Raw genomic sequence first — 22,485 nt, forward strand, 5'->3', positions numbered from 1 at the left:
GGTAGTATCTACAAGTACCTAGTACCATTTCTCTCCCTCATTTCCACAGAACGTAGAGGTTGTGGGAACTTTTGCTTTACCTAGTCCTACGACCTCGGAGCGGGAAGGTACACACAATGTACGGAGCACGTACCTGAATACAGTATGTACCTGCACGTTAAATCTCGGGGTCAGCCAGTCCACTCGTCAACTCAACTCGTCGTGCCACTTTTCTTCCACCCGCATCATCTCCATCCTCTTCCTCTTCCTTTCCTTTCCCCAGCTCAGCTCGCCTCTCGCCTCTCGCCTCTGGCAATCCAAGGCCTTTGGCCACCTACCTATATTCTATTCTTATTCCGATTATATTGTTCTCCTCCCTCTATATCTAATCTTGACCCAATTTCAACTCATACCCATCCTTCCTCCATCTCTTTCCGTCCCCTCTCTTCGAACGACCTTCGTTCTCTTCGACCATCCGTCTATTCGATTCTCCGTCACTCCCTCGAGGTAACCATTCTTCAGCCGCACAAGTCCGAGGGGCCAATCCACAAAACAGAACCAGAGAATCCACTCTCGCTGCCCACTAGCCTCTGTCGTCGGCTCCGAACAAACCGAACGAACCATCTCCATGCGATCCTTCCCGTGGTAGCCGCCATCTCCACTCACCCTCTTCGTCCTCACGACAAGTCGATACCTCTTGCACCCCAGCCATGCTCGTATGGCCGACGAATAATCCGGAAAACCACCCGGCTCCTTTTGACGCGCGCCCTTGGCCCATCCTCGATCCTCTCCACCGTGGATGATTCACACCTAGCTCGTCTCGCCTTTCAGACGTCGACCTTTCCTTTATCCTTTTCTTCTCCTCTTCCTTCTGATCAACGCGGTCGAATACGAGAGTACCAATTGGGTTGGGTGTTGGAATAAACAGGAAAAAGGCACGGACACAACGCGCAAAGTCGCCTCAAGTCTTGGCCCGCTCCTCGTCTGCCTAGCCCGTTCGCGTCGCCACCCTCACACGAGCACACGCATATATCGTCAGTAGGACTACCTGGCTGCCTACCGCGACACCTGTTTCCTGTCGAGCGTGCTGTGGGTTGTGGTGGTCGTGGCAACGGAAATACTGGCTGACGGCAACATCACCAGTAACAGTACCGAATCACGACACGAAAATAAGGCCATTTGCCCGGCCTTGGCAACCACGAGGGATATCTGTTTCTTGTGCCACAATCTTTTTTTTGTCTATTGTGTTTTCCCCCGAGCCATCCTTGAATTTCCTTTTCTACACGAGTCCTATGGCGACATCCTCGATATCCGCTCCCGTGGAGGCTCCCGTCTCCAACTCGAATCCGAACATCAACGCCCCGACCGTGGCGCCCATGGCCGGGGCCTCTCCCAACGGCACCCACGAAACCCTGTCCCTCCCGTCGCATCAGTCCATGCCGCCCTCATTCAACGCGACAGCCGTGGCACCCTCCGCCTCTGCCCCTTCAGCCACCCGCAGCGTCAAGCGGCCACGTCCGGTCAAATCCTGCACCGAGTGTCGCAAGCGCAAACTGAAATGCGACAGGAACCTACCTTGCTCCCAGTGCCAGAAATCCCAGCGAACCTGCAAGTATGCCGCCGACCAAGACTCGTCTGCGCTCTCCGATGCTTCCGACGCCGAGCCCGCCGACGCGCAGCCTGGGCGGCCTGTCAAGCGTAACTGCTTGACCGCCGTCCACGGATCCTCCGCCTCGGCCGCCCACCTCGACCCCCTGCTCTCAGCGTCGTTACGCAACGGCGACGTGGCTACGGGCGGCGGCGGCGCTGCTGCCGCCGCCGCTCTGTCTCCGTTCGAAGACCTGGCCTCGCGCGTCGACCGCCTGGAACAACTCGTCCTCGCTAAAAGCCCTGGCACGACCGACCATGTCAGCACCAACCTGTCCCGTCCGCCTCTGCCGCTGTCGAGCGAAACAATACGCGGCCTGACCGTCAAGGGCGAGGATTTGCGTACCCGTTTCTTTGGCCAGAGCAGCGTACGCGTGCTGCTCAATCTGGTGTGTTCCCCTTTTCTCCCTTTTTTTCGTACGGGAAGACTCGACTGACCAGTCCTATTCGCTTTCTTAGTTTGGCGATGCAAAAGACTTTCTTGCGCACGAATCAGGCCGCGATGAGTTCCGAGGTGTCATGGCTGGTCTCTCGCGACTCCACAGGGTCATCATCGAAGACTACAAAAAATCGCTGAAACCGAACCCGGTCTACGTCGACTCGGTCACACCCGTCCTGAACCGAATGAAGCACGTCCTGCCGCCGCGGCCGGTTTGCGACCGGCTGCTGGGGTCGTACATCCATACCACCGAGACCATCTACCGCATCATACACATCCCGACCTTCATGGCCGATTACGAGCAGTTCTGGGACAACAAGCTGGAAGCCGATAGCTTCTTGCCGCAGCTCCTGGCCATCCTGTCTACCGGGTCGAGGTTCGAGTCCAAGTCGAAAGGCCTCGGCCTCGGCGCCGACGGCCTCCATATCCCCACGGCGTGCGAGCTGGTCAGGTCGTGGCTGAGCGGCCTCAAGGGCAAACACCTGGTCGAGTTCACCACCCTGCAGACCGAGGTTCTCCTCCTGCACGCGCAGCGCATGACCACGCCGAGGCCCCACACGCTGTGGACGCAGCTCGGGTCCGTCGTCCGCATGGCCATGACCATGGGCCTGCACCGGGACCCGTCCGAGTTTGACGGCCAGATCCCCGTCTTCTGGGGCGAGCTGCGGAGGAGGCTGTGGTATTCCATCTTGGAGCTGGACCTGCACGTCTCCCTCATGTGCAACCTGCCCTGCCTGGTCCGGGAGGGCGACCACACGTGCCAGCCCCCGCGGAACATCGACGACGCCGACCTCTACGCCGAAATGACCGAGCTCCCGCCCAGCCGCCCGATGGACCACGCCACCGACAACCAGATCCAGTCGTACGCGTCCATGACGCTGCCGACGCGCATGAAGATCATCCACGTGGTGAACCGCATCGACGCGGTCCGGGATTACAACGAAGTGCTCGAGCTCGGGGCCAAGATGGAGAGGTTCGCCGAAGACATCGGCTACCTGTTCCCGCGGACCAGCTCGCTGAGCGACAGCGACAAGAGCAAGCAGTGGCGGTGCCGCGTCATACTGGACATGCACGTGCGGCGGCCCCTGCTGGCGCTGTACCGGCCTTTCGCCTTGGGGGTGCCGGACGCGCCGGCCGACCTCACGCGGTCGTACCTGGCGTCGTCGATGGTGATCCTGCAGTACCTGGACGAACTGGACCCGAGGCTGGCGCACTACGAGAACGTCAGCGACATGTACCACCAGGTGCTGAAGAAGGACATGCTCCAGGCGTCGCTCAGCCTCTGCTGGTATATCAGGGTGGGTCTGGAGGCCAACGCGCCGGGTGGGGGAGGGGGGTTCGCGGGGGAGGGAGGCAACACGGCGGCGAACGAGACGCGGCTGTTTTCGCCCGACTCGGCCGACGGCGTCGGCCCATTCCCGGGGTCACTCGCGCTGTGGTCGCCGACGCGGCTGATCCGGACGGTGGAGAAGTCGATGGAGCTGCTGATGCACAACGTCGGGGGCAGCGATGTCAAGGACCTCGTGGCGCTCGCCGTGGTGTTCGCGGCGGTCAAGACGAGCGCGCCGGACCAGAGGAGGCGGGAGATTGGGCGCATGCTCACCATGCTGCTCGAGACGTGCATGCGCGCCACCAACACCAATCCGCAGATGGTGATGGGCCGGGCACCCGGAGCGGGGCCCGGAGCCGTACCTGTATCGGCAGCGTCCGGTCTGGCGGGGGACGCCATGCGCCCCTACGCGGCGGCCGGGCCGGGGCCTCCGGTGCAGGGACCCATACCGACGCAGTCCCATTTCCCGTACCAGTCGGGAGCGGTGCCGGCCGATATGGGAGAGCAGAATGATACGTGGAGGCTTTGGGAGGGATGGGACTAGCCGGGAGGCGCTTCTGGCGGATTAGGACCTCGGCATTGAACGTACCGGTTTTCCCAGGCAACCGCCAGGCAATATGTTTCGAGCAAGCATCAACCATTCGATCGCCTATTCCCCACGTTACTGGATTCAAGCGGAAGGAGGGAGGTGGAATGGGGTTCTGGCCTTTTTTTGTTTAATTTTCCCATCTTTCCAGTTATTATTCCCGCCGCTGTTGTACGATGTACAAAATGAATACCCGATACCCAAAAGATATAGCGGGACAACAGGTTTTTCTTTTTTTTATTTGTTTTCATTTTCTCTTCTCTTTCTTCGGGGAGTACAAACATCATTGGGATGGGTTTATTGAGCGACGCAGTGGATTACTGGCGAGACAGAGTTGCGGCGCAAAGCATAGGGAATTGGCAATATATTCATTACGGGATGGAGTGTCGTTTTGTTTGTCGTAAACATTAAGGCCAAAGCTGGCGCGGCCTTGTCCTTGTCCTGGGATACTCAGATGGTTGACCTTGGCCACAACATCAAGCACTGCGCTACTGATTCACACCCGTCCGTATACGGCAATCAGCTCTCCAGTGGATTCCCGTCACTTTCAGAAGCAAACGTGAGGTTCGGCCGAGTTTACCTCGGTATTCACTCTGATTGGCCCAAGAGGCGACACAACCCCCAATTGCCCCATTTCCCCGCTACCCCACTAAAGGCCCAGCAGCTACAGTGGCTGTTGGCGGGGGTGGGGCACTGGAGTTCAGTGTCCAGGGCCTCGGCTACTGCCCCGCAAACTGTTCGAAGTACCTACGTTGTACTGGTACAGTGGTACTCTGAACGGCTGGAGAATCTCATCCAAGGCCCAAGGTAGATAGGTACTGAATAAGAGAGGACTCGAGGCCGTTCCTTCGTACTCGCCACTTATACCCAATCTTACCCTTCCATCCATCCACACATCGTCTCCTGCGTCTCTATCAACCGCCGACCCAAGTTAGTGGCACTAATCAACGTTTTTGCCGTGGGAATTTGTAATCCCCGTTATAGCCGCCTTGCCGGTGCCGTGGTCTGTGGTCCCTATTTCTAGAAGTACCTCATCCTTCATATCTCCCGTCGAGCCATACTTTTGTGTAGATACCCTCAAACAACACCCAGACCATCCTCTCCTCTTGTAATCTCCCTTCTCTCCTTTCTCACTTCAGTCCAAGAGGCTCATCTGGCAATTCGACTGTAAGCCGTCCTCAGAAAAAGGTCCCCACGCCTTGACCATCTCAACTCCCTCCGCTCTCCGTCTCAACCCCCAACCTCAGCCATGGCTACCCCCCGCAACAGGGCCAAGGCGCCCGTCTACGTGCTCGGCGTGGGCATGACCAAGTTCATCAAGCCGCGCGGCAAGGTGGACTACAGCGAGCTCGGCTTCGAGGCCGGCGTCAAGGCCATGCTGGACGCCCAGATCAACTACGACGAGGTCGACCAGGGCGTCGCCTGCTACTGCTACGGCGACTCGACCTCGGGCCAGCGCGTGTTCTACCAGTTCGGCATGACCCAGATCCCCATCTACAACGTCAACAACAACTGCTCGACCGGGTCCACCGGCCTCGCCATGGCGCGCCAGTTTATCGGCTCCGGCGCCGCCGACTGCGTCCTCGTCGTCGGGTTCGAGAAGATGATGCCGGGCTCCCTGCAGAGCTTCTTCAACGACCGCGAGAACCCCATGGGCACCACCCACAAGATGATGGACGATACCAGGGGCATCACCAAGGGGCCCCTCGCGCCGCAGATGTTTGGTAACGCCGGCCGGGAGTACATGGAGAAGTATGCTCAGGGTACCCATGCTTGCCATGTCTTTTCGCTAACAGAAGTAGGTACGGCGCCAAGGCCGAGGACTTTGCCGAAATCGCCCGCATCAACCACGAGCACTCGGTGCGCAACCCCTACTCGCAGTTCCAGGACGTCTACACGCTGGACCAGATCATGTCGTCGACCATGATCCACGCGCCGCTCACCAAGCTGCAGTGCTGCCCGACGTCGGACGGCGGCGCGGCGGCGGTCCTCGTGTCGCAGGCCTTCCTCGACGCGCGCCCGCACCTGAAGGACCAGGCCGTGCTGATCGCCGGCCAGTGCCTCGCCACCGACAGCCCCAGCCTCTTCTCGCGCAGCGCCATCGACCTGATGGGCTTCGACATGACCAAGCGCGCCGTCGAGGAGGCGTCGCGCGAGGCCGGCATCAACCCGCGCGACGACGTGCAGGTCGTCGAGCTGCACGACTGCTTCAGCGCCAACGAGATGGTCGTCCTCGACGCCCTCGGCCTCTCGGAGCCGGGCAAGGCCCACGAGCTCGTCCGCAACGGCGACATTACCTACGGCGGCCGCTTCGTCGTCAACCCGTCCGGCGGGCTCATTTCCAAGGGCCACCCGCTCGGCGCCACGGGTATCGCGCAGTGCGCCGAGCTGGTGTGGCATCTGCGTGGTTGGGCCAACAACCGCGCCGTGCCGAACACGAGGGTCGCTCTCCAGCATAACCTTGGCCTGGGCGGTGCGGTCGTCGTGACCATCTACCGCCGGGCGGATGGTCGGGAGGCGCCTGCTGTCGAGTCGGCCGAGGTGGGCAAGATCAACCGCCTTGGTTACAACCCGGCGGTGGAGGCGAAGGGGTTCACGCGCGAGGAGGCCAAGAGGGTGCTGAGCAGGACGCATTTGAGTGAATGGGCCCTGCAGGATACGCAGAAGAAGGTGGAGTCGCGGTTTTAGGCGAAGCTGAGATGACTTGGGTGGTATAGCAGAATCCGAGGGATTGGATTGCAAATAAACAGTCAATTGGAGTCTTGATATCATGCTGCTAGCAAAGAGAAGAACTAGATTGTCGGTAATAGGGAATAATGAGATTACAGAAAGTCACCATATTCCTCTCCCGCTTTCTTGCTGTATTGTAAGAGGCCTGTGTCCGAATACTATCGTAGGAGTGTATTCTCAAAATTGGCAAAGTTGAGGAGTTGAGTGTTAGGCCCCACGAGCCACGACGCCACATTACCTCACCAGCCACGCCGCCACATTACGAAGTACCTCGTACCTCACCAGCCACACTGTCGATCCGTGGCACCGTCCAGGTGTAACCCGTCCCGTCTCCTCTGTCACCTCACCACCCCTTCCACCTGTGCGGCAACCAAACAAAAGCCGGCCATGGACGAGGAGACCACTCGCCATGGCTTTCCACGACCACAAGCCTAGCGCCGAAAAAGACAAGACCGCCTCTCTCGGGGCGGCCAGAGCTGGTTCTGACGCGACGGGCGCGACGGGCGCGACGCGCAGCGAATTCGACGAGGTCAACAAGATCCCACTCATCCTCCCCCATGAGCGCGTCTACCCCATTCAGATTGGCTCGGAGCTCTTTAAGCTGTCTGGCGCTTCCCTGTCCAGCGATGGTAGCCCTCCGTCTCTCTCTCTTCCCCCCCTTCTCTATTGAGCTAACCAACGTCTCGGCAGCCCCGTCGTACTTTTCCCAATTCTTCCGTTCCCAGATAGACAAGGCGCTGGAAGCCGGCGAAGACCCCTGCAGCCATATCCGCACCCTCTACATTGATCGCGATCCGGCCACCTTTCACGACATATCCCTCCACCTCCAGGGCTACCATGTGAAGCCACGCGACGGCACCCACTTTGTGCGTCTCTTTGCCGACGCCCAGTTTTACAGCCGTCAGTCCTTCCCTCTGTCCCTCCCGTCCCGCCACCCACTGACCTTGTTACCCACCTGATAGTCCCCCGCCTCATCTCCCAACTCTTCGAAGAAGACATCTTCATCTCCATCGGCCACCGCGAGTTCCAGATCCCGCGCGACATCTTCAACGGCCCGGGAAACACCCCCAACTTCTTCTCCCTCGGCTTCGCCCTCTTCTTCTCCCGACCCGACGACCTCTTCCCCGGCCTCGACCGCGAGGGCCTCCTCCGCCCCCCTTCCATCGCCCCGCCGGCCGTCGACAACCGCTCCGCCGACATCTTCGCCGAGCTCATCGACCTCCTGCGCGGCTACCCCGTGGCGATCCGCGACGAGACGCACCGGGCCGCCCTCCTCCGCGACTGCCGCTACTTCAACTTCAAGGGCCTCGAGCAGAAACTCATCCCGCACCACATCAGCTTCAACCAGTCGCGCCGCCGCGCCGAGATTGTCATACGCATCGAGGACATTTTGAAGAGCGGCATCAGCGTCGCCGTCGACGAGGCCGTCCCGCCCGGCCAGCCCGTCGCCGGTCTCTCCCCGCTCGGCGACGTCGCGGGGCCGCTGGTGAGCTGGGTGCAGTATGCGCGTCCGTACGTCGATGCGCGGCCGGCCGAGCTGGTTCTCGAGATTGGCGGCGAGGCGACGTGTCTCCATCACCCGCCCGGCGGCGACGGTCATCGTGGCGGCAAGAGCCCCCGCGTCGAATTCTTCCGCGAAGCCCGCACCCGCGTCGCCCGCCTCTTCGAAGTCATCGCGACCAAGATGAACCTGCCGCCGACGACGCAGCCGCTGGGTCTCCTCATGGCGTCGGGCGGGGCGAGCAGCCAGCCGCCGACGCCGGGCCACACGCCGCTCAGTGAGGACCGGGTGCGGGTCATTGTTGGACCTGATGCCCATGTGGTCTTGGACGGCAGGCCTTTTACGCCGCCGCCGTTGCGTCTGTCGTCGGTGATGGGCACCCCTGCGACTGGTACTTCTACGGCTACGGCTACTGCGTCGTCTATGTTTATCCCACCGCATCTGGCCGATTTGGGCATCTCGCCTACCGGTTACGACATGCACGAAGATGGACAGGACTTGTCGAGGAAGCGCCGGCGTCTCGACATGTACGGCATGGCTGGTGTCGGGGAGGTGGAGGGAGAAGGGCAGTCAGGGTCGGATGCATCTTGGATCATCAAGACGGGCCAGTGGAGGTTAATGGTCCGTGGGCCTACTGGCGGTGACAAGACGTCGGCCGAGTGCGTCCTGGTGGCGGTCAGGCTGGAGGCGTATTCCTCGGAGAGCACGAGGAATGCGTCTCGGGCGTTTCTGGGGGCGCCTTGACCTACGTCAATGATGCCATTAGTCCATTCCTGGGCAGTTCATCGTGAGTACGACTTGTCACTACGGACTGGAATGTAGAAGGATAGCGATTACTTGATGGTACGGCAAGGGGGATGGTCTCCTGATGGGTTGTGTTTAGAAGAGCATAGCACCACCTGTTAGAACCAGCACCTCGATTGCATACTTGACAGACAGTTGACATTCACCAAGAGGTAAATAAGCAGAGGGGAATCATGTCAGCATAAACAAGCCGAGTTTTGTTTCGTTTCCATGCCAGCCCATGGTGGCCGGGTCAATCTTACCGAGTACACGCTGGAGGGATGAAGCTACAGTACAGTGCAGATGATACAGTATCCATACTGTACTTGGGTCAGCTGCGACAGCCCTGATACAGGGCGTGTCTCGTACGTGTTTGAGCTCTCACTGGATGAAGCATATCCGAGCTCAGACCCCTGTTGGCCCCCTGTGGGGAATCTCGGCGGAATGGGCACTTTGATTGGTCCCTGTGGCCGATGACGCCGGGTCTGGCCGGAGTGACTTTTAGTAGGTATTTGATTCTTCGGCCGAGCCCAGTCCTGACTCTTTGTACTTTTCTACCGAGTACCTCGACATGTTTCGCCGTACAAAGACAATGTACAATGACTTCTAGCCATTATACTGACATCCACTGACATCCACTGACATCGACTTGCCTACAGCGTCTCTTCTATCAGCTCCAGTCTATTACCTATATAACACCTATTCACGGCCTTCGCTTACTTTGTGTTATCCATGACCCATGTGCGATATAGGGACACGGTCTTCATAGCGTACTGCAACAGTAACATTGAACCCTCCAACGTCTCATGTTCGTGTCCAAGCGCAGCCCCCTTCGTACTGCTCCCGTCCGTCCCCGTCCCCGGATGAATCCAGCGCCTCTCCAAACGTGTTTCAACGTCCTGTGCCTCGCGGCCCATAGACCCTGAATAGAAGAGCTTCATACTGCTCGGCCGATGTGACATTGCACCTTGTTTAAAGTCTTGCTGTTTCCTCCCCATACTCTCTTCTGCTTCTTCTCTTCTTCTCTTCCTCTCCTTCACAAGCTTGCATCTTGACAACGACTTCTCTCATTCTCGTCGTCTTTCTTTTCTTTTCGTTTTCTTTTCTTCCACTTCGATTCTCTTCACCCGTTAATTCTATCCCATCTTGTCCGACCACAGGCTAGTCCTATACATTTTTAGCGCCAGTCGCCCCTTTTTCGACCCCTTTTTGACCCCTTTATATCAGGTTCTCCGGCAGACCTTCACTTTCCTGGACCTTTCCCTGACTTGGACATTTGCGTCTTTCTTAATCGTCCCTCGTTCGAATACACGCACACGCACACACACTCTCTCACACATTCATCAAGATGCTCTACTCCTCAGCTATCATGGCCTTTGCCGCCCTCGCCGGCTTCGCCCAGGCTCAAAGTACGTCCCACCACCAGCCTTTTCCCTCCTCCCCTTCTCTTTCCCTCTACTTACACCCCCCAGTGGTCGACGTCATCCCCGTCAAAGTCGGCTCCACCAACGGCACCTTCAGGTTCTACCCCGAAAAGGTCACCGCCCCCCTAGGCAGCATCGTCCAGTTCCAATTCGTCGCCGGGAACCACACCGTCACCCAGTCCAACTTTGACAACCCCTGCGCCTTCCTCGGCGACGCAAACCCCGACACCCTCAGCATCCACTCCGGCTACCAGCCCGTCCAGGCCTCGGCCAACATGGGCCAGCTGCCCGTCTTCAACGTCTGGGTCAACGACACCACCCCCATCTGGCTGTACTGCGCCCAGGGCGCCCACTGCCGGAACGGCATGTCCATGGTCATCAACGAAAAGTGAGTTTCCCTTGCCTGGTCCTTGGTCTGGTCTTGGTCTGGCCTTGCTAACCATGGTCCCCGCTGCAGCACCCAAGCCAACGAGACCCGCTCCCTGGAGAACTACAAAGCCCTGGCTGCTTCCCTTTCTGGTGATGATGGCGGCCAACCTGGCCCTGGAAGCGGCGCTGGAAACGGTGCCGGCAGCGGCGGTAGCAACGGCGGCAGCAATGGTGGCGACAACGGCGATGACGCCGGTAGCAGCAACCCTGGCCAAGGCGGCGCCGAGCAAGGCGACGCCCCGGATGTTCCCGCTGCTGGGTCTTCCCTCGCCGTTTCGACCACCCTGCTGCTCGCTCTCGGTACCGCTTTTATGCTTTCTTAAGATGTTTCTCCCGGGGAACGCATATTCTTGGAGAAAGAGTGAGAGAGGGTTTGTTCGCGGGCTTTCTGTTTTAACAAGGGATTAATACCATTCTGCACCCCCTACATACGATGGCTCAGGGTCAGGCGTTTCTGTCACGGGTTGCGATTTGAACATGGAACAGGGCCGGCCGATAACCATGGGCTGGGCTCTTGGGATGAGCTTGTCTACTCGGACGTTGCCAAAAGACACATACCATAGTCAGAAAATACCAGAAATTTGAAGATCATACGTACCGAATGTGAGCATATGACCATATATTCAACCGACTGACATCCTACCCACGCAAAACAACCATCTACAACTCCCCCCTCTGCCTCGCCTCCTCCCGCTCCCTCTTCTCCTGCTCCTTCCGCTCCCGCCTCTCCCTCCTCCTCTCCTCCTTGAGCCGCTTCTCCTCCTCCTCCTCGCCGGGGAGCTTGCGCCTCTTCCTGTTACGGACCGCCCTGTCGCAGAGCGCCGGCGGCACCGACGTCTCCAGCCAGTCGTCGGGCCGAACCACGCGGCCGACGTACAGGTACGCCTCGTGGTTGGCGAAAAAGTCGACCCAGTGCTTCAGCGCGCCGTGGACACGCTCCAGCGCCGCCTCGCGCTCCCGCTCGCGCAGGGCCGCCAGCTCGTCGGCCGTCCAGTGCGCGTCGGTCTCGGCGTCGTCGAGCGGGAGGTACATTTCTTCCGCGCCGCGCATGTCCGGCGTGCGGTCGGTGCGGAAGCAGCCTGTCACGTAGGCGCGCGACGCGTCGATGCCGGCGAACTGGGAGTACGAGCCGCCGGGGCCGTAGACCCGGGGGTTGGAGGAGACGTCGTAGATGCTATGGTTGATGGCCAGGTAGATGGGCTTGGTCGGGTCGGAACCGTCGTAAAGGGCGAGTTCGTCGGGGGTGAGTTCTAGTGGGCCGGCCTATGGCAGAGGGGATTAGTAAACTGGAAAGTTACGGAAGAACGAACGTTGTGTATGATATAGATTGAAGAAGAAGAGAAACACAGGGAACGAAATGGAGAGGAGGGAGGATGGCAAACCTACCACAAGATTCTTCCAGTAACCTAACCGGAGGTAACGAGGCTTGTTGTCGAAACCCCAGGTCCAGCTCTCGCCTCCGCTGATGAGGTAGCTGAGGCCACAGCTGGCCAGAAGGAGGAACGAGAGCACTCGGAGAATGTCGACCCAGGGGCTATAAGGCTCGTCGTCTTCCTCGGCATCCCCCGACTTGGATCTCTTCTTGCCCTTGGGTTTTGTTTCGCTCGACTTGGCGTCTTTGGCTTCGGGTGCGTGGATGCCGCCGGCCATCAGGGAACGGACTTTCTCGGCGGGCGTGCCGGCGAAGAGATTGTCCTCGTCGCCGCTATGTTCGCTCGCAGGATCATGCGACTTGCGCTCGGGGTCGGCCATGGTGGTGACGATTGCGATCTGGCTTTTCGCGGCGCAGCAATGCAATGAGTGTATGTCCTTTTGACAGGTGTCCGATTATAACGTAGATGTATGTAGGCAGTGTAGATCGACCCCAATATCCGAGTACGAGGTCATATTTCGTGGGTGGAAAGTCAGCGGATGGACGCCGTCCGAGCTGGACTTGCACATTGGACCCGATGTTCGGAGTTGTTCGGAGGGAGCTTTGACCACTTGTGTCTCACACCTGCTTATCTAATACTTTAGTACGCCATGTACATGTACTGTTCATGTACATGTACTGTTACCGTGACAACCGGTCTCTCGGAACGAGAAAACACTGAATAAACACAGAGCATGCTGATGCTCTGTCGCTGCCCGCGATCCGACTCCACAACCACCGATTAATACCTCTACCCGTACCAAGACAAGGTCTGACCCGACAAGGAAGACCTCTTTGCACTTTCTGCTCGCCAAGCAAGAGATCAAGTCTCAGGATACCGGCTGTATCCCTCCAAGACGAACATCTCACAACCTCTACTCAGCAGACTCCGCCATCGACACAACATCAACCGGGACGCCACAATGGAGTCTCACTCTAGCCTGCCAGGCTCACCAAAGTCTGGAGGCCCGCTCAATCCAATATCTCCAGGACGGGCCAACCACCAACGCGAATCGTCCTTCATGGCCTCCCTCCGAAACGAGCTGCGCGACGGCTCCGTCAACGACAAGATCAGCCAATTCAACTCCCTCGCCATGCAGTCCAAGACCCTCGAGCGGAAGACGGCCGATGCCGCCCTCAAACGCGCCATGCTGGGGCGTGAAGAAGCCGAGTCGGACCTGCGCCGCTACCGAGACGAGAACAAGGTCCTCCGCACACAGCTCGAGAAGGCTAAAGACCGCGAGCACAGAGTCAGCGAACGTCTCGAGGTTGTCATGGTAGGCAGCACACCCATATGCTCCTTCACAAAAAAGCCACCCACGTCAGTAAAGCTAACCATGTCCTTGTCTTGTGTAGGAGCAATACGGCCGTACCAAGGAGACCTACGCACACACCAAAGCCGCCTGGGAAAAGGAAATCAAAGCCGCCCGCAAGAAGATTTTCAAAAACGACGCCGCCATCATCAAGCTCCAGGAGGAAGTCAAGGCCGCCCGCGACGGCTGGCGAACCGCCTCCGACCACCTCGGCGACGAAAAGGCGCGGAGCAAGAAGCGCGAGCAGGAAGCCTTCGAGGCTCGGTACCACATGGTCGCCCTCGAGGAACAGCTCAGCGAAGCCCTCGAACGCATCAAGGCGCTCGAGCAGGAGCGCGACACCTTCAAGACCCTCGCCCAGGAGGAGGAGGTCGCCCGCATCGCCGCCGAGGGCCGCATCCCGCTCCCCAAGGCCCAGGACCAGGACGACGAGTTTGCGTCCCCGCGCAAGAAGAGGCAGCGCGTCTCGCTCTCCTCGGCCGAGGTGCTGTCGTCGGCCGCGGGCGAGGAGGAGATGGAGGAGCTCAGGCGCCAGATGCACTGGGAGCGACGCCGGGCGGAGCGGGCGCACGACTTTATCGACTTTTTGCAGGCCGAGTGTCACCTGCATACGTGCCCGGCCGCCAAGAGCTTGAAGCGCCGGTCTATCCTGTCGCCGCGTCGCCCTCTGGATGTACCGGAAGAGATTGTGGTGGAGCAGGTCGACGAGGTGGTTTCAGGTGAGGTGTCGGCATCGTCCGCTGCGTCGTCTCCTCGTCCCGCATCGTGGCATTCTCAAGCCGCGTCAGTTGAGCAGACCGAATTACCCGCCGAGAAGATTGAGCAGACCGAACAAATCGAGCCGGCTGAACAGACCGAGTCCATCTTCAAGAAGCCCACACTACCTAGCCTAGAGAGACCAAGACGGGAACCCAGGCGGAGCACCATTTTCTGCCCTGAAGAAGGCATTTTCCGCACCGTCTCTCAAGAAGAGGCCGAGGCCATGCAATCGGCCAACGAGAAGACCAGCGAAGACGACCAGAGCGAGGGCCCCCCGACACCGGTAGATCAGAGGATGTACGCCCGCACACCTTCCGTCGAGCCCCCTTCGTTTGCACTGCTCGCCCAGGAGCGCATCTCCCTCGCCTCTCTCCTCAACGCGCCACACGGCATCACCCGCTCTTCTCCCGTCCCCGAAATTCCCACCATGCCGGACGTCCCCGCCCCGTCTCGGGAGAAACAGGCAGACGACCACTTCACCATCCGTCAGCCATCTGAAAGTCCCGAGGAGACACCGCCATCCCCCCCAATCCCGGGACCGGCGCCCGTATACGGTACCAAGACGACCACCACGACGGTCCCCCTCCGAGACGACACCGTCCGGCCGTCGGCGCGGTTCGAGCGGTCCCGCACCCCGTCGAGCGACTGCCACAACTCCTTCGACATCAACAACCCGGCCATGACGCCCACCATTTCGCGCGAAGAGGCCCTGGCGCGCATCCGCGAGCGGCGGGGTCGCGCCCGCAGCGCCGCCCAGGCCGCCATGACGCCGCGGCGGCCGGGGGTCCAGGCCAAGGCCGGCGAAAGGCGCGATATGAGCGCTCCTACGGGGACTACTTTGGCGGCTGCTTCTGCATCGCGGTCCATTAGTCGGGCGGCCGGGCGCGTGAGGACTGTGCGATAGAGGGGCGGTAGCACTTTTCCACTGCCGACCACGAGAGCGACTAGGGAGGGAGATGATGGGTAATTATAATGCTGGCTCTGGATACCCGGTAACATCTTCTCTTTCTCGCATGTATATGGCTCAGACGACATGATTTTTTACCTCGGCGGGTATGGCGTTAGGAAAAGGGGAAACGGAATCGGTGGCCCAACTGGACAGTCCTTTGCAGCATGGCGTTCGCGTGCTTTGGATTCCCCAGACTACCAACTCTGTTCCCACAAAGAGGCGTTTTGGTTTTATTAACGATTCTTGGAGTTGCGCTGTCCTTTAGATAATGTTTGTTTATGGGGTTGGGATTGGGCTTGGTCTTTGGCATGCGATTGTTTGTGAATATAATGACAGCACCATGGCTCATATTTCTACCATAAACTCAACATGCTTCCTTTTCAGGGACACTATCAAATGGGCAGTGGCCCAGGCTTGACTACGCTCGCTGTTGGTTCTGTTCGTAGGGACTGGAGCGCGTTGATGTTATATTCATTTCACGACCGTACAAGATATCCATAGCACGCCTGGCCTCCTTTGCATTCTTCAGTTTATATCACTAAGCTTGGTATTTCTGTCTTGAGCATGCGGTACTTCGTGTCGTAGGATTGGGTTCCCTTTGATTTTCCCATGGCCATGTCGAGGGAGCTTGTTAGCAGTCGTGGAGAGAAGGAGAGTGTAGAAAACAAGCAGCCTTGATCGTGTCATCTGGATATCAAGTGAAGGGAGGGGATATACAGTAACCTCCCGGAGTAAACCGCGAACCAGGCAGCACTCGGCAAATATCAAGCCGCTCTCTCGGTGAGCATGGCATAAGGAGCCCATTCCCTTCAGGCCTTCTCGAGAAGTATGTTATGTATGACAACCCCAACTTGGGACACTCACTTGAGATCGGATCCTGGTTTGGCATCGGCTCCTGGCCTTGGTCTCGGTCCTGTTGTTTCCAGTTCCCTATTTTCCTCGCCAATATTCCGATTCCATAAAGGCCTTCGCAGCATGATAGGATGCTCAACCTCCTGCACGTCAGGGAGTTCAAACGCCCCCTATAAAGGACTGGTCTGTCATAATATATTCAATGTGAAAATACGTACATTAAATCTTCAAAGCCGCTGGTTTGCAGGGAATTGTGACCATCATCAACCGCCAAGCGGCATATCTTGTCGGATATGCTAGAGAGTATAGACCTATTTAGTATCGTCAAGAAGAGACATCGTCAAGAAGAGAACGGCAATTCTCAACCATCCCAATGCCTCGTCTCCCAGGAATGATGTCCTAAAGGGTTTTACGAATAATAACGGCAGATAATTTAAGATTATTGCAACTCGTATTGCTCTAGGATTCCTGGACCTACAGTCTGTCTGGATTATGGGATTTAGAACGAGTTGGCAAAGTGAACATCTTTGCCAGTATCGAGTCGTGGTTCAAGTTAATCCCTTCAAGAAACTTGTTCCCAGGTTTGGAATTCATAACAGTTGTGGCTCATATGGAGGCGCATCGGCTTGGACATTTCCAAGGGCCAGAAACAGAACCGCCCCCTACCCCATGGCCGTTATTCGACCCTCTGTGTCACTACGTAGTACGACGTGGGGGATTCTGCCCGAACGAAACAATCGACCTCGTCTTGGTGCCTATACACTGGCTCCAAGTAGCAGTTCGATGCAGCATGTTGCCATCCTACCGCGCAGACTCTCCCTGGGCTGCGACATTATGAATGGTGCAGAGACAGACCCAAGATTGTGCTCAGATCCCGAATGTACTCTGCTTAGGGTTCTAACCCGCGAGAACCAGAGAACCAGCGACGTTTCCTGTTTGGTAGACCTGGAAATCTCTACGAGCCAGGCTCGCGTGCTACTGCGTGGGCTAGCATCACTTGGCCCAGCGGGTTCGTCTTGTAATAGGACCACCCTCCATTTCGACAGCCAGAGGCGAGGATGACTGAAGTGATGTCGGGGGACAGCCATACAGCAGCATTGTATGCGCGCTACCCACGCAACCGCCTGGATTATGATGTAGCGAGGATGGACTAGGACCGACACGACGAACCGGCGAAGACACTGCCCGCGTGAGTAGATAGCTCTGATGCATGGTCGGGACTTATGGATGGTAGACTTCTTCTCGAGGCCAGTATCTTCATGGCTAGGCGCAGGCAAATGTGTCGTAGACCAGCAAATCGGCAAAGCTGTGGAAGCTCCCAAGGTCGTTTAAAAGTCGAGCAGCAATTGTGCCGCAATCTTCTCCAAATCGTCGACCTGTTCACCGCGTATTCCATCAGTAAACGTTCAATCTCCTTCACCCGTTCTCGTTCCCAACCGGCGTGGACGATGGCATTCTTACCTCCAGGAAAGCCCCGTCCCGCTCGTGAAGACACCGAGCAATAGCCTCCCTCACAAAGATATCCACGTACTTGGCCGCCGCCCGGCTCGCATCCGCCGTCATCCGCGTGCCCTCCCGCTGGAACATCTCCTGCAGCAGTCTCGCCACCAACGCCGGCGGCACCACCTTCTCCGGCGCCTCTGCATCTCCATCGTCCTGCACGCCGCGCCCCGAAGCGCGACCGCTCACCGCCGTATCATCTGCGTCATTGACTTCAGCCCTGCTCTTGCCCGCCCGTCTTCTCTTCGACTGGTGTTGCTCGCCCTCGTCGTCGTCGCTGTCAAGGACCTCCACGGCGTCATCGCTGTCGGGGCCGGGGTTTCTGCTTCCATCTACTTCTTCGTCGGACGATAGGAATGGGTCTGTTGGTTGAGCTGCGCGGCGAACGGGCTTGGAGGAAGATGTGCCACGGGTCGTGGACGTGGGGGGACGGCTGCGCTTCTCTGTGACTGGCGGCCGGGGCATGTCGGGAGTGAACGATTGGTGAACTGGCGCACGTGGGAAGAATGGAGGACGCAGAGATGATTTGGAAAAGGCGACAGTTTGAATGGTCAAGAAGCAGGAACAGGAAAACTTGTTAAAATTAAAGTAGAACACGATATGGATTGTCCGCATATAATTAGGTACTGTCTACCTTGACGCGTTTCCGAATGCGGTGGGCAGGAATTACGAGGTCCGCGGAGTCACATGACCAACGGTACGTACAATTTGATAATTTTGCGTCCATGACGTTGAGGTGAAATGCAGAACATGACAAGTGGACACATCAAACATCACAATGTATCACGCATTGAAAGTAGAACAGAATAAGTTAAGTCATGAAAATTACAATCAGGAAATCGCGTTCGGATGTATAATTACAGCGGATCGGGCGAAGCAAAGCAGGGTCGGGAATGAAAACGCCTTGCCAGATGCCAGTCTAACCGCAAAGTGAACCGTGTCGTCAGGTCGGGGTAGTTTCTCCTGCCAACTTCCCAATTCTCCAAACACGCGCCACCGTTTTTTGTTGTTCCACGTCTAATGCCCCCCACAAAAAAAAGGGCCAAGGGGTCCCGCGGGATCTAGCGCCGGCTTCACGCGCAGCACTAGCGCCGAGAGGTTGTGATCGAGGTGATCATCCGCAAGGGTGAAGTAGCGTCAAGTTTACTTGAAGGCCTTGCCGAAGAGGAGGACCTGGAGCTGGTCGTAGATGGAGAGGACACCAGCACCGGCGACACCACGGAGGATGTTGGCACCAGCACCCTTGAAGAGCGAGCGGACGCCCTCCTTGGCAATGATCTGGCGACCGGCATCAAAGGCACCCTTGTAGTGGACGGAAGTACCCGAAGTCATCATCATGCGACGACGGATGGTGTCAAGAGGGTACGAGGCGATACCGGCACCAGTGGTGACGCACCAACCGAGGAGGAAAGAGGCGAGGAAGTTGCCCTCGAGGGCACCGGTGAGGACGACGGGCTTGATGGAGTCGTACATGCCGAAGTAGAGACCACGGTAGACGATGATACCAGCGACGGAGGGCATGAAGCCACGGTAGAGACCGGCAATACCGTCGGAGGCGAGGGTCTTGCGGTAGACGTCAACGAGACCGTTGAACTGGCGCTCACCACCGGAAGAGGCGTTCTTGGCATCGTTGGCGAGACGAGTACGGGCGTAGTCGAGAGAGTAGACGAACATGAGGGAAGTGGCACCAGCAGCCTAGGTTTTGTTAGTTGACGATTGCGACACTTTCTTCGGGAGGATACATACACCACCGGAGGCAAGATTACCGGCCATCCACAGAGCATAGCCATCCTTCTCCTTCTTGTAGCCGAACATCTTCTTGAACTTGTCGCGGAAGGCAAAGTTCAGGGCCTGGGTAGGGAAGTACCGGATGACGTTGGCAGTGTTGCCACGCCACAGGGACAGGACACCCTCATCGGCGGCAGTACGGCGGAAGCAGTCAGCAATGCCGTTGTACTTGCGGTCGAGACGACCGGTCTTGAGCATCTCATCCTGGTTCTGGATGAGGAGCTTGATACGCTCAATGGGGGCGGCAGCAGTCTTGGAGACGGCAGCGGAGACACCACCCATGAGGAAGTCGGCAACGAAGGGCTAGAAATCGTCGTTAGTCGTCTTTTATGTGATGCATTGATTGTTCCCGCTGGTCCATCCCGGAGTCAATTGAAGTGGATGGGCAAAGATGAATTGAATGCGAGGTCGGACAATCATCGTTCCTCGGTCGCACGCAACCCTTCTCCACCCAAACTAGCCTCACCGCATCTCAAAACTCTGCTCTCCATCCGGCCACGGCGTCGATGATGCCATTGATCAATGGTAGAGCGAAAGCAAAGCGATGCCGAGCACAATTGACTGTCTCCTGGGAAATTTCCTTGCGATGCTCGCCAAGGGCGGCATTCGCCCGGCTAGACCGGGGGAAAGGACAGCGAAGGGAGAGTCGGGAAAAAATACATACCGGCATGCCCAAGACCTTCTTCTGTTCGGCCATTGTGACTGTGTTTTTGGGGGGGTATCAAGTAGAACGGTGAAGCAAGAAAAGACAAAAAAAGGATGAGAGGAGAGTTGTCTCGATGGTCTCGCGGGTGGATGAGAGGAGAAAGGAAGGAAGTTTTAACGACGACGGAGTTGAAGGATGAAATTGGGAAGGGGTAAATTTTTTTTCTGGCAGCACGCGGCTTTTTGAGCGATTCTCCCCGGCTACTGGGTACGTACCTGGTCGTCTGTGTCCACTTTAAGCCATAATGAGGACCCCCCCAGCCCCATTTTTTGCCCCTGCCCCGGCAACCCCGTTCGCCTCAGGCCGCTACTTTTCGTTGGCGGTGATTTGCGGCAGCAAGGGAAATTCTGATCCGGTTCAGCCCGACCAAGGACTGGCCCCCTTTGTGGCCCATGGCGTTCGTTCATTCCCACGGGCCCTGTTGAAATCTCTACTCAATCTCGACCCAATCCTTATCATTAGGTATGGAACCGCAGCCTGCCAATTGGGTCTTGTGTATGCCTGATTATGCTTACGCAACTGCAATCCGTTTGGGTGTTTTCCGGTAATTATAGGTAATTGTCTTGTAGTGACGTCCTATCACTTTCTTTTCTTTTCTTTCTTTCTTTTTGTTTCCTCCGGACCGTGATGAAGTTGTCCCTATGATGGTCCGTGGGGAGGCGCTCGCGAGGCTGGAACCTGGCGTTGAATTTTCTTCACTTGTGTAGCCAGTATTCCGCAAAGGGCTTGCCATGGGCTTCATATGGCCTATGGCCAGCGTCTCGTATCACAATCAGATCAATACACGTACTCAGTACTGCATAAAGTGATTACAACATACATCAACGCCGACGACACCGAGACTGAATTCAACCTCATAGCATCTCTGGTTCTGTCCTCAACTCCGTCTGTGGATATCAGCGAGGTGCCATGTCTGAATCGCGAACATGATCGGTCCGGTGATATCCCGACTGAGATTCCACCAGCCGAGCTTCAAGTTTTTCTCTACCGAGTCAGAGAGGTTTCACCAGCGGGTCCAGAAAGCATCGTAGGGTCCATATTACCTAATCGACCGCCTCAGCGAAATATGGGTCATTCGGGCTTTCGGACGAAAGGTTTTACAACGGGACAAGGCGTGCGTACGATAATGATTACCAGCCTCGCGATGCCGACTGAGGCACTTGGATGTACTTGAATGGAACGAGGCTGAATAACGATGGACATGAGTATCAAGTAAAGTCAATGGCCTCGCGAAGACCAGACACATTTCCCAATAGTGACTTGTAGGCAGTCAAGTGGAATCCATCCGTTTTCTCTCGCTATTGCATGTTCCTTGGCACGATTCGTGCTTGGACCTAACTTGGGCGAAGTGTTAGAACTATTCCCGGCGTCTCCAGATGTCTCAAGTCGAAAGCTGTCTGAGTCCAAGGTCTTTGGACAGTGAATATTGGCAGGATAGGAAAGTCCAGAGTCAGTCGATGTGCCCCAGAAGCAGTTCGAACGGCCATAACATCGGGTCTTTCGAGCAACTGACTAAAACCCCTTAGTGCGAAGAATGACCACATCAGTTGCGGACCAATACACCTTGGGCGACTGAATTAATGGACGCGAATAGCATCAGCCTGAAGCCAGGTCTGGCTCGATTCTGTCTATCTGCAACAGACAACAAAGGTGGTCTGAAATGTCCTTGCGTCGGGCAACGCCCCGCTTATGAGATGACCCATGGCCGGCACCCAATCTCAGCGGGAGCGATAGAAAGAGCGTCACTTGGCACGACGAAAAAAGGGGCCCATGGGGGGCCGAGATGGGTCAACCGAATTTCCGAATTCCTGTGCTACACCGAGCAGAAGCCCTCTATTCCGGGCCGTGATGATATCAACCCATTGCAACCCAGGCCAGCCTTTTATGCCCCCTTAACGACGCGAAACCAGAGTCATGACCATCGCAGAGAGTATAGTATTCGTTTAATCATCGGAGCCGCCAACAGCACGAGCTATCGAACCGGTAAGTCTTTATCCATGTTCCATGAGGCGCAACAACAACCGTAGGACGAGGACGTACTGTAGATCTTCAGCTTGCTGTGCTGTACCACGGGCTTGATCATGCCCTTCTCCTCGAGATCCTTGATGCAGCTCCGCGCGAGCGAGCCGTTGATCTTCATGCGGTCGACGAGGGTGGCGACGGTGACGAGGCGGTATGACTGGACATCCTTGTAGAGCTTCTCCGAGGTGGACTTGTCGAGGATGACGGCGTGCTGGGCCTTGTCCTTGACCTTGCCCTTGGACCTAGTTTGGGAGTGAGCCTTCGATCGCGAGACGGTTAGGGGTGAATCTTGTAGTCGCAGTTACATACCACTATGACAATAGTTAGCACTCGTTCA

General features: G+C 57.3%; 11 protein-coding genes across 11 annotated transcripts; 6 read left to right on the forward strand and 5 right to left on the reverse strand.

Annotated features, from left to right (window-relative positions):
- Nucleotides 1–1,475: 1,475 nt before the first annotated feature.
- On the forward strand, nucleotides 1,476–3,711 carry ACRALDRAFT_2080783 (uncharacterized protein; the record flags this gene model as incomplete). Its single annotated transcript, XM_071022389.1, has 2 exons — nucleotides 1,476–2,015; nucleotides 2,086–3,711. Coding segments are annotated over 2 exons (2,166 nt in total), but the record flags the coding sequence as incomplete, so codon positions are not given.
- A 1,116-nt stretch (nucleotides 3,712–4,827) lies between these two features.
- ACRALDRAFT_1051143 (uncharacterized protein) lies at nucleotides 4,828–6,836 on the forward strand. Its single transcript, XM_071015676.1, has 2 exons — nucleotides 4,828–5,733; nucleotides 5,784–6,836. Exons 1-2 carry the CDS (start codon nucleotides 5,231–5,233, stop codon nucleotides 6,667–6,669), a joined length of 1,389 nt encoding a protein of 462 aa, XP_070874479.1. The 5' UTR covers nucleotides 4,828–5,230; the 3' UTR covers nucleotides 6,670–6,836.
- Nucleotides 6,837–7,080: 244 nt separating this feature from the next.
- Nucleotides 7,081–9,262, forward strand: ACRALDRAFT_1076919 (uncharacterized protein). The gene is made up of 3 exons (XM_071018562.1): nucleotides 7,081–7,340; nucleotides 7,402–7,611; nucleotides 7,674–9,262. The coding sequence occupies exons 1-3, from the start codon at nucleotides 7,121–7,123 to the stop codon at nucleotides 8,954–8,956; spliced, it is 1,713 nt and encodes a 570-aa protein (XP_070874480.1). The 5' UTR covers nucleotides 7,081–7,120; the 3' UTR covers nucleotides 8,957–9,262.
- A 1,081-nt stretch (nucleotides 9,263–10,343) lies between these two features.
- ACRALDRAFT_2027208 (uncharacterized protein) lies at nucleotides 10,344–11,171 on the forward strand (the record flags this gene model as incomplete). Its single annotated transcript, XM_071020445.1, has 3 exons — nucleotides 10,344–10,404; nucleotides 10,468–10,807; nucleotides 10,877–11,171. The coding sequence occupies 3 exons, from the start codon at nucleotides 10,344–10,346 to the stop codon at nucleotides 11,169–11,171; spliced, it is 696 nt and encodes a 231-aa protein (XP_070874481.1).
- A 337-nt stretch (nucleotides 11,172–11,508) lies between these two features.
- On the reverse strand, nucleotides 11,509–12,498 carry ACRALDRAFT_2105582 (uncharacterized protein; the record flags this gene model as incomplete). Its single annotated transcript, XM_071023252.1, has 2 exons — nucleotides 11,509–12,111; nucleotides 12,235–12,498. 2 exons carry the CDS (start codon nucleotides 12,496–12,498, stop codon nucleotides 11,509–11,511), a joined length of 867 nt encoding a protein of 288 aa, XP_070874482.1.
- Nucleotides 12,499–13,203: 705 nt separating this feature from the next.
- On the forward strand, nucleotides 13,204–15,163 carry ACRALDRAFT_2077467 (uncharacterized protein; the record flags this gene model as incomplete). Its single annotated transcript, XM_071022308.1, has 3 exons — nucleotides 13,204–13,536; nucleotides 13,616–14,767; nucleotides 14,822–15,163. Coding segments are annotated over 3 exons (1,827 nt in total), but the record flags the coding sequence as incomplete, so codon positions are not given.
- Nucleotides 15,164–17,460: 2,297 nt separating this feature from the next.
- ACRALDRAFT_2041824 (uncharacterized protein) lies at nucleotides 17,461–18,097 on the reverse strand (the record flags this gene model as incomplete). Its single annotated transcript, XM_071021191.1, has 2 exons — nucleotides 17,461–17,508; nucleotides 17,594–18,097. The coding sequence occupies 2 exons, from the start codon at nucleotides 18,095–18,097 to the stop codon at nucleotides 17,461–17,463; spliced, it is 552 nt and encodes a 183-aa protein (XP_070874484.1).
- A 148-nt stretch (nucleotides 18,098–18,245) lies between these two features.
- Nucleotides 18,246–20,085, reverse strand: ACRALDRAFT_1064426 (uncharacterized protein). The gene is made up of 2 exons (XM_071016966.1): nucleotides 19,379–20,085; nucleotides 18,246–19,327 (listed from the first exon to the last, which is right to left on the reverse strand). Exons 1-2 carry the CDS (start codon nucleotides 19,700–19,702, stop codon nucleotides 18,776–18,778), a joined length of 876 nt encoding a protein of 291 aa, XP_070874485.1. The 5' UTR covers nucleotides 19,703–20,085; the 3' UTR covers nucleotides 18,246–18,775.
- On the forward strand, nucleotides 18,320–18,737 carry ACRALDRAFT_211313 (uncharacterized protein; the record flags this gene model as incomplete). Its single annotated transcript, XM_071023616.1, has 5 exons — nucleotides 18,320–18,329; nucleotides 18,369–18,412; nucleotides 18,468–18,562; nucleotides 18,590–18,637; nucleotides 18,680–18,737. 5 exons carry the CDS (start codon nucleotides 18,320–18,322, stop codon nucleotides 18,735–18,737), a joined length of 255 nt encoding a protein of 84 aa, XP_070874486.1.
- ACRALDRAFT_2019240 (uncharacterized protein) lies at nucleotides 19,748–21,613 on the reverse strand (the record flags this gene model as incomplete). Its single annotated transcript, XM_071019963.1, has 14 exons — nucleotides 19,748–19,865; nucleotides 19,900–20,122; nucleotides 20,171–20,349; nucleotides 20,379–20,507; nucleotides 20,561–20,603; nucleotides 20,642–20,688; nucleotides 20,750–20,797; nucleotides 20,826–20,915; nucleotides 20,947–20,968; nucleotides 21,009–21,110; nucleotides 21,134–21,181; nucleotides 21,216–21,311; nucleotides 21,371–21,424; nucleotides 21,466–21,613. The coding sequence occupies 14 exons, from the start codon at nucleotides 21,611–21,613 to the stop codon at nucleotides 19,748–19,750; spliced, it is 1,347 nt and encodes a 448-aa protein (XP_070874487.1).
- Nucleotides 21,614–22,069: 456 nt separating this feature from the next.
- Nucleotides 22,070–22,389, reverse strand: ACRALDRAFT_2104798 (40S ribosomal protein eS25; the record flags this gene model as incomplete). The annotated part of the gene is made up of 2 exons (XM_071023208.1): nucleotides 22,070–22,098; nucleotides 22,167–22,389. Coding segments are annotated over 2 exons (252 nt in total), but the record flags the coding sequence as incomplete, so codon positions are not given.
- Nucleotides 22,390–22,485: the final 96 nt, after the last annotated feature.

Source organism: Sodiomyces alcalophilus, assembly GCF_042370955.1.
Source record: "Sodiomyces alcalophilus JCM 7366 unplaced genomic scaffold ACRALscaffold_4, whole genome shotgun sequence".
Classification (NCBI taxonomy): domain Eukaryota; kingdom Fungi; phylum Ascomycota; class Sordariomycetes; order Glomerellales; family Plectosphaerellaceae; genus Sodiomyces; species Sodiomyces alcalophilus.